The 10299-nt window shown below is 39.2% G+C and overlaps 1 protein-coding gene and 1 pseudogene across 1 annotated transcript; both read left to right on the top strand.

The window, feature by feature from the left end:
• Nucleotides 1-1341: 1341 nt before the first annotated feature.
• LOC145498566 (uncharacterized) lies at nt 1342-2864 on the top strand. The gene is made up of 3 exons (XM_081478473.1): nt 1342-1441; nt 2221-2312; nt 2466-2864. The coding sequence occupies exons 1-3, from the start codon at nt 1342-1344 to the stop codon at nt 2862-2864; spliced, it is 591 nt and encodes a 196-aa protein (XP_081334599.1).
• Nucleotides 2865-6160: 3296 nt separating this feature from the next.
• On the top strand, nt 6161-8227 carry LOC145497646 (uncharacterized; annotated as a pseudogene).
• The last annotated feature ends 2072 nt before the right edge of the window (nt 8228-10299 follow it).

Genomic DNA, 10299 nt, shown 5'->3' with positions numbered 1-10299 from the left:
GGTTGTTGGCATGCTATTAGCCAGACAGCTGATTAGTGGAGCAGGAAGAGGAATAGGGCAGACTGTTTCAATTTTTCATATCTTTGTTACTGTTAAATTCTTCTTTATTGTTTATTTCCAGAAAACATCCATACCGACTCCAAAGAAGGTTATTGGAACTTCCATGGGGGAGGGGGGATTGAAAAGAAACGACTTAAAAGGATAGTCTGAAGCTAAGCTGGAATTTCCAGAGGGTTGGTGGGGTTTATACGAAAAACAACAAATTCACAGAAACCTTTTTAAGCTTTCTGTAATGACCTCAGAGTCTATATTTTGCTCTGTTATTTTTTACATTTATGTATATATCTGCAAAGGAAAATGACCATCACTCCCAGACATGTAATGAGATTGATGGATCATTGTTATTGGGTCATATTCTGTTTGCCAAGTTGGTTTTCTCTCAAGGTAAGTATAGATTGTAGTAGTGCACTGCTAGTATCATAGTGATAAGAGCCATTCTGTTATTTTTAGCACTGTTTTTGTTGATCTTTTTTGTTTTCAAATTTAAGGGTGATGTTCACTTACTGTATAACCAGCAAGAAATGGATAGATAGATACCTCTAATATTACTGTTGTGTCTGTATATGTAGGAGTTGTGTCAAGATACTATGAAACAAAGTGGCAACAATATCTGGATAGTTTGCCAGATAGAAGAAATTTGGCTCAAAAGCAACAAGCTGAAAAGAAGCTAACATCAAGGAGAAGGGTAAGCTAGCATCTCATCTTATTGAGTATACAGTCAACTCTCTCTCTTATCAGACACCTTTTTTGACACACTTGGTGTTACAGTTACAGTTACAGCTGAGATGTAGTAGGCCAGCTACAATAGTTATTCGCTTTTTCCTCAAGTTCAAAACAAGTTGACCTGTTGTGTGGCAATGATGGAGGAGCTCAGTTTTTAGTTATTGTTAAACCAGCTCTAAGGCCATGCTTGCAACGTAAAAATAATCAAGTGAATTTCATACTTGTGAGCAACACACAGTACAGGTAGTGCATGCAAGTAGTTTAGCAGGGACATTATGAGTGTTCCCTCTTTCCTTGGTTCATTAAAAAGAAGCACAATTTCACGGCAGGGAAACAATAGCCTCTCCATGGTCTAAAGCAAACAACAATGGGATAAATAATACGAAAACTTATAATTATCTCACTGGCTGTTTGATTGTTGCACTAAATTACCTGCTGTTATGATTGGCGATACAGTATGTGATCGCTTCTATTTAGGTTTGCCCTCACATTTAATTTAGCTGAGTGAAATCCTTAAATTAATATCTTATAGCTTTTTCAGTTTTGATAGTCCACAAAATGACTATGGCTAGGAGAGTGCTAAAAGAAGCCAAGAAACTCTTAACTGAAGTGCGGGCAGTTTACAGCAAGAAAAAGTGGATGAAGTCAACCATTAAAGGTAAGCCTCTCTCCTAATTTCTTTACAAGAGCAGTGGAACCTCCTCCAACAAGACACCAGCTGGCCATAGAATTTGTGTCGTTTTTGTTCTATGAGAGCCTTTTTGAAGGTACTGTTTACAGGCAATCGAGCTTCTCAATTAGGTCAAATTGGACTGCGGGCAGTCTCTCTGCTCTGAAATCAGGGACAAGGAGTTGAAAATATTGAAAGTGTGCGTTACACGAGTGGCAAAGCTGCGAGCTATGCGAAGCGCGGGCACCGGAAAAAAAGCGGCTCTTCTTCCGGCGCCTGCTTAACTCTGCTAGTACTTTTACTTATTTTCTTGTTTACCCTCACTGACTTTACTTAGGGCAAAAGAGAGACTGCTGGTAGGCTGAGTTCAAATTAGCGTCATAGTATGCAATAAACAACTCTAAGTACGCTGACCAAGTCAAGTTCACAATTTCAAATCCCGATTTACCCTCAACTATATAAGTACGGTATGTCCCGACGAGATTGCTTCAGTGATGTAGCTCTATCTATCTGTCTGTCTGTCTGTCTATCTATATATATAATTAATCCCAAAATTGGACTTAATGGTTGAAAAGTTTGTGACTGTTCTTAAACACAAGTCAGCTGGGTCTTCAAAGCGAGTTGAAAACTGCCAATACTGTAAGCACCTATCGCTGAATGAATGACATTTGGGCGACAACCTCCTTTTCTTGTAGTGATTTCTACCAATTCGTACCGACATTATGCCTCGTCAACTAACATACTCGGCTCTATTCATTTTGAATTAGCTGCTATTCATCAGCACTGGAGACCAAGGAAAACAAACAACAGCTTTGAGAAGTATCAAAGGCAAATCAAGCGAAGCAATCGTTTAAAGAGGGTAAGTATTGTACATAAATTGTATGAGGCCAGTTTGATAGCTATTCTGTCTTTGATGTTTCAGGATGGGCTACTTAAATCCATAACAACAAGAAAATATCACTAATAGTACTCTAAAAGATTCTCATGTGTCCTGATCATTTATTTCCTTTAGAAACTTTCTCAACGACTGTCTTGTCTGGACACCTCGACAGTGCTGTCTGAAGGAGACAAGAGAAGGGCGCAAGAAATTCTGTCTTCCCCAGACGCATTACACTATATCTTGGAGGAGGAAAGCTGCGAAGACGACGTAGCAGAACCAAGGAGTGGGCCAAGACCACGAAAGATCAGAAAGCTGTCATGGGAGAAGAGCAAACTGAGGAATATTAAAACAAAACTGGACCAGGCGTATTTGGCCGGACTAACTGAGAAACAACGTCGCACAAGTGCACATGTCAGCTGGACTGAAGAGGAATCATCACACCCACACCCACCTAACGGCCCTCTTGGGCAGTCCGCAGCGACTAATTCTACATTTTTAGAACATTTAACATGTTATAGATACCAGCTGTAAGTTTTTCTTGATGTTCATTTGTTAAGAAAGGAATTTTAGGCATGTTATGTTCAAATGACGAGGATGAGAAGCGAATATACGTGTATTTTTTTTAAATAACAAAAATTAGTGTCACCAGTCGATCGATTGAAGAACAGGAAAATAAAATAAATTGATTGAAGCTGCGAAGAAGATATCGCTCTCATATTTGTGTGATTTCACATGGTGGGGCATAGATATGGTATGAGTTAAAAAAATAACAAAATCACAACATATTTACCTGTCCTGTAATGACAAAGGTAGATCAGGAATAATGAGTGCTGAAAGAACCCGATATATAGCAAAGAGCAAGAAAAAGAATCGTGTTTCCGGAAATGAGAGACAACTCCTCTCATCAGAGGTGCACATGACATCTTTAGTCATGGGACTCGCCAATTTTGCTTTCTTTCAGGTTGATCCAGTAGGTGTTATAGACATCTGCGACAGAAGTATTATAAATCAAGTTCAAGTTCACTCGATTCACGCTATTTCGATTACAAATTATATACATAAATTTTATTTGCCACCAAATAAAAGCGTTTAGCAGTTCTACCCACGCTCCTGGTGTTACTGTAAACACAGTGTTCATTTTCAACAAAGAGTTAGCTGGGAGTACTGAAGGGTCGAACTAAATGGGGACGGGGTCACCAAGTACAAACTTGATTGAGCAATAATCATAAAACCATCACAAGACAACCTTATGACTTCGATGACAATAACGAATTTATTGGTAATAGTTTCACTGGACAACAACTTACCCTCTCTTTCAGTGATCGGTATAAGACGTGGCATGTTTCTCGAGTTCATCCTCTTTGTCTCCAGACCTGACACACTCAGCGAGTTCGACCCTCCTCCTCCCTTCCTCCACCTCAGTTATGTTATGTATTTGTGATATAGACACTTCTCCTTTTTTCTCTTCCTTTGCAAGAGCTTAACAAATAATAATTCGCTAATATTGTATTTCATATTAGTTTTAATCAATAAATCGGCCATTCTGCGTGGCCAAAATTTATCCCAACGACTTGTCTTGTTTGGATTTCTTTAAGCGCTCTGGCAAACAAAGCTCAACTGTTGACCTACAAAATTTGATATGGTTGAATGTACCGCTTCATAGTTATAATTTTGCAAACAAGGGAAGAAGACAAAAAATGGTAATGTAGCCACCATCTATAGTTTATCTCTCAAAACTGATGAAAAACAAGAAACAAGCAGAAATAACTATCCAAACTTAAGTGTGTATGTTAGGCTTTCTAAGAAAATGTTTCAAAAACTGTTGATTTTTGGCCTTCAGTTCTTTTTAAAGAAAGTTTAAAAATGGTGATCTTGACCTTCCGAATCACGAGTAGACCTAGTAGGTTTCTTAAATTTTGAATGCACCTCTGTTGGGCAGTTCTAAGAAAATCAAGAAGCGTTGCACGACCTTACAAGACCCTCATAGACTGAGACATTGCTCTAACTGCTTGATTCTTTACTGGGTCATTCGAAGTTTGCACATACACAGGCCTAGTTAAGAACAGAGCTAGGTTTTCCTTGAAAAAAGAATATTTTACTGTTAAGACTTCCTGTAATTCTGTCAGTTGTCTTAGAGAGCAATGGGAAGACGTTGTTGAAGCGATTCAATTACACCGGAATTAGTTCCATGTGTGGAAAGATATCAAGACGGTCACCCTTTAGCAGTCCTACGTTTTTATTGTTATGTTATTTTTCCCCGCAATCATCATTGAATGGAAACCGAATGCCATGCGTCATGTTACGTGGTATTTTACGTGTTTCACTCGCGATCTAGCACCACCACCAAGCTAATGTACAATAACCGTAAGAATCGCTAAGCCGCAATGAGCTGATACAAAGCCAGAGGATGCAAAAAAAAACATTGTCATGCCATGCCCACGTTATATTTTCTCAAACAAGAAGCTAATTCCAGTGTAACATAATCGTTGTAACCTTCCGGTTGCTCTGTGAGAAAAGTGAAAAAGAAAACAGCAGGACTTAAACAGTTTGTTCAAGATATAAAGATATAAAAGCTCTTGACGATCCAAAACTTAATCAGTTTGATTGCTCCTATTCGGGAGTAAACGGCACCTTCTAGCCTTTGTCAGTGCTGATCTCAGGTAAGTTGGTATCTGCACGTTATCTTTTTAAGAGATCTGTCTAAATCTTCCGGCTCTATATTTTCAATGCCATACTTTACGTTAATAATAGTTTCATAAATATAAAAAAAAAACTTTATAATCCAGTGCAAGGTCCAAATAGTAGCGACACTGACATGATAATTTGTAAGCTCGTTTGTCGATCTGAACCATATTCGAATCTCTTCCCCATCGAACTTGGGAGTCTGAGTTTTACCATAATTTTCTTAACCATTTCCACTGCACTGTCTTACTCGTACAGCAATAATTCCAGTTATTTGACCCGCCATCTATTTTTCCTTCTTTTCATGGTGTCTCTGTGCAAGACAAATTCTTCAAGTTTTGTCTCGAATAGGCACGCGTCTACATGTTCCTAAAGTTTCGTGTCTCAGAATAGTTTATTTCTTGTGGACTTAACTGGTAGTCAGTGCAGTCTTTCTTACCTTCAGAAAGAACAAAAGAATAAAAACATTTGATGTTTGGAACAACTTAACGACCTTTCTTTTCTTCCGAGTATAATTAATTTTGTTCTAATACTTCCTGCTTTTATATCATGCATGCAGTATTTTTCTTGTGATCATTTCTCGATTGAATGTTCTGGCAGTGATTGTTTGGTGTAATTTCAATGAGATACACCGATAGCATTTGTTGTTCGCTTGCTGAAATGAAACGTACAGTATAAGATGTTTAAAAACATGACCAATTTTTTTGTGACTGACCGAATATTTTTCGGCAATTTAGAAAGAAAGATTACAGTGACAGTTGTTTGTTAGTTGTTTTGAATGCCTCTTTCGTCTGTATTTTGATTTATTTTTATGTCTATTTATTGATTGATTGATTGATGGATGGATGGATTGATTTCTATCTGCGTCTGTCTGTTTATTTGGTCCATTATTTGTTTGAAACCACGACACAATCAAAAACTGTTCCCCATATATTTTCTGTAATCAGAAGATCAAAATAGTGCATGCTTGAAGTGTCACGGTTCAACTGCGCATATCGGTTCAATTTTTCTGGCAATGCATTTATCTACTTGTTTACCTGTTTACATATAATTACTTTACTGGCATAATTATTAAGCTGCTTACTTAGGCAATATATTTGTTTCATTTCATCAGGGACGTACGGTTAAAGTTACTGTTGAATAAAATGTCAGGGGCATTACAAGCCCCCTTCCTATGAGTATCGGCATCGCCCTGGTGACAAGCTTAGCCGCATTGGAGCTGCCTTATGAAGTCCTAGACTCCATAGTGGAGCTGAGCGACACTGATCAGGACTTCACAGACCTCATCTGCGTCAACGTATCTGATGACCTGGGTCCCACCCGTCCTATCTATCGCCTGGACCTTGAACCAGATTTTATAGCCTACTACGAAATTGACATCAGAAGTGACTACGTAGTACTCTCTTCCAGTAAAAAAACTGGAGATTATCGAGACGTGGAGAGTGGCCCGGATCCTAGACCAACCAATGTGCTCATACAGCAGGCTCAGGACAATGGTCAGCGGTGCGCCAAGTTTTATTGCTTGTCACCACTGGGATTGACGGTTTGTAAGAATGACAATGGAACTGTTGTGGCGGTGAATTACAACTGGACGGCTACTACTCCCCAGGTGGGTTGAATTAGACATTACAGATAAACGTGTATACCTGATTTTTATACAAGTAATTTATAATATTTGTTAGCTGTCGTTAATCTGAGCAAAACTCGCAGAGTGTGCGGCCTTGTTATCAACAGAAAGTCCAGAAAATAAAACAAAAAAGGAAAAAGATGCAATATAACTGTATAGGAAAGTCTAAAAGCTCTTTGTGAAGGAAATCCCAAATTGAATAAAAGAGAGCGTTAATCAGTCATGCAATCCTATCTCATTCTGAGACAAACATTCAAAATAGTTTGGCCTTTGTAGCTTCAACATTGTATAGAATATCAACATTTTTTTTTTGATCTCTCTGGCTCGTTTGTGAAACAGATTAAAGATTGGCGAGAGCTGGATCAGATGGTGAATCAAAGTCTTAAGGACTTTAAACAGCAGTGGTGACAAAGGTCTTTACAGAGGCAGTCGCGGTCAGACTGGGCAACCACAGACGTGGATCCTAGAGGAGGAGGAAAGAAGAAAACAGGCATTAACGAGGAAGCCCTTTTTCCTGGCTCCATTATGAAACTTGCTCTAGGTGAACACTTCAGATCTTTTGGCATCTATATAACAAACATTGGTAATTCACGCATGCACCACAGTTCAAGATCCGAGTGGCAGCAGACTCTGTAAGGTGCTTGTCGACGTGTGCAAACCAGAGGGAAGTACCAAGGTAAATCCAATTGCTATAATGGAGACGCCCAATCATCTCTCATACCTGAAACTTGAGGTACGCGGCAACTGGACACTGGTGGGAAATATCTTAGAGTGGCGTGAAATAGGATTTGTCGTGGAAATTAAAGGACGTAAAAACGAAGTGATAAAGAAACATTTTGAAATAAATTTGCAGTCCAAACGATCCAGATGCTCCATAACTACAGGATCGATCGTGGCTGAATACGACTTTCCTGACTATGACCAGTACGATTGTTGCAGTTGTAAGAGTGGATGCAGTCCTGTGGCCTGGGCTCAAGTGTTTGAATACTTCGACAGACGCGCAAGGTATGTCCCGGATTTTTTTAGTCCAACAATATACGGCGATAAGTACACTGTCGCCCCGTTATACCTGACATATGACATAAAGCGCTTTGTAGAGGACATATGAGATGAGGTTGAAACTTTCTGTAGTAATGGTGAAGGCTCCACTCAACGTTCCAAAATGCACTACATTGCACCGTGGTTTCAAGCACACCAAGGATCCAGATCAAGGGTTGCTACTTATGTCGAGAAACGCAAAAAACGGAGCACTAAAAGCAGTGGAGGATCCATTCAACGAGGAGGCTCATCTTGGATTGCATCCAAAGCTGTCTATTACTTAAAATACGGCTACCCTGTCATTCTTAGCATTACACTAGAAGGTGGAGGCCATGCGGTCGTTGCCACGAAATACAAGCAAAGGTCCAGAAGTGAGCGTCAGTGTGACACTACGAAGACTGGATGGTGGTGGGAAGAGAGGACCAAAGAACACTGCTACTGGAAGACAGTCTACGATAACGAGTTCTTACATTATGGTTGGGGGGGATATAGCAACAAGTGGCAAGAAGTAGGTGTAAAGGGTGCTTACTGCGCTTATATTACATAGAAATAAGTCTTCTTAGATACAATGCACATTTAATTGAAGATGTATTTTTATTATTGCTGACAGGCATAGACATCTTTGTACTCTGTTTATGACACTGAGCAGAAAAATTGTATACCTTTTTAGAGTTTATGAATTTTATTCGAGACTCTGGTATTTTTACAAATTTTTTAAATTGAAGTTTTCGGACTTTGTGCAATGTAAAACATTATCTTGGCATGACTTGCATCACAAACCATGAGTTGCAACTAGGAAACAAAAAATCTGAATAGTGCCTGACGCAGTGGTTGCAGACATCGGGAAAACTTCAATCCACTTAGATTTTGCACCTACCACATGCAGAAACATCAAACCACTAAATGGACTGGCAAAGTCAAAATGTATCTCCCATGGCAGGGTTGGCCAGATCCAAGGATTGCTGACTTTCAGGGGTTCCTAGAACAGTTAGCTTGGCGAGTGTAGCAATCTTGTACCATTTGTTCAACACCGTGATCCAGACTTGGCCACCACATGTGCAATATATCAAAGGACTTCATCCGGACAATCTCAGGATAATTCAAGTGCAACTCTGACAAAACAGCCGCCTGATATTTCAGTGGAATAACAACTCAAGTACCAAAAAGGATACAGCCATCTTCAATGGTAAACTTGTCCTGTTTACTATAGTAAATCTTCAGCTCTATAGTGATTGTCACCTTCTGCTTGCCAACTGTACAAAATATTGTACATTGCACACATAAGAATTGGATATCCACATGTGGCCATGTGGATTTCTGACGTCATAATTGGTGTTTGTTTCATTTGAATGTGATTCACTTGATCTCAAGAGAGTGTTATGCAACTGGCCACTGGAATTATGCAATTTAGAAGCTCCAAAGTCAAGGTGTAGCCAGAAGTATAGCCTATTAAAGCACTGCTATTTAAGATTTTACTAACGCAATTTTTTTTAGTAGGCATAGTGTAATTCGTTATCTCTAATTTATAAATCTCCATACTTACTATTTTCCATTGCATTCGCAAGAGAATTCAAGGATCTGTTTTCGTGGACATTTCACTAGAATTATTTTCAAAAACACTCTGGTGAGTCACCCAATCTGCTGGATGCACATTGTAGTGCATTTATTACTACAGCATTGCTTCCAATAAAAGTTGGGTGCTTTGCTGGCAAAGAAGTTGAACATACATTCAGTGGCAACCTTTTTCCTCAGTTCTCCCAGTGTGAAGTCTGTGTCCTGTATCAAAACTGGGTAATAGAAGGTTTTTGTCACGTTTCCTGAAAATCAAAAGGTATAAATGCCAACAATATCATTGATGGAAACGCCATACTTTCCTTCTCTGGAGTTATACAGACTCATGAGCATTACCAGTTGAGGGTTCACAAGGAGGCTATAGAATTCTTTCATACCAACAACATGAAAGATGAGAAGAAAAAAAGGGTATAAAAGACTTTTTCAAGCCTAAGGTGCCTTAAAACTGGCTGAGACCTCTGGTTTCTGTAAAGAAAAAAGATGGCCAATAAAAGTTAGATGCTGTTAATATTGGGATCCGGAGGTTGTTATATATTTTCAAAAAGATAGCTTAATCAGGTGCACCACAGCATAGTCTTCACTTTGAAATTGCTAGCACAATGGTACCATAAAATGCTACAAATCCAGTAAGAGCCATAAGCAGTGTTTTTCCTTTACAAGATAAAAGGAAAACCATCCTGCAGAGTCCAGGGCAATCATGGAGGAGGCCAGTTGCAAACCTAAGGCAGTATTTGTAACAGTTCATAAACATCCATGCCAGATTTTATATCATGAAGGACTGGGGCAAGTTTGGTGCCTGCCGGACATTTGCACAACAGCTGAGAGATTTAAGAGCATGTCCACCAGAGGACCAGGCAGAGGTGATACATGCCATCTCACCGATTTCAGTGAAACTTGGCCAGATTGAAGGGCATACCCAATAACTCAAAAAGCCAAAACGGTTTCAAAATTACAATTTTCCGGGGGGAGTTACACCACCCCCCTACTTTTTTCACATAAATTTCTTTAAATACTACACTAAATGAGGGTAAAAGTAGGGGGCTCTTA

The sequence above is a fragment of the Orbicella franksi genome, chromosome 9 (assembly GCF_964199315.1).
Source record: "Orbicella franksi chromosome 9, jaOrbFran1.1, whole genome shotgun sequence".
In the NCBI taxonomy this organism is placed as follows: Eukaryota; Metazoa; Cnidaria; class Anthozoa; order Scleractinia; family Merulinidae; genus Orbicella; species Orbicella franksi.
Note: the sequence above shows the minus strand (reverse complement) of the source record. Positions and strands in the feature narration are given on the sequence as shown.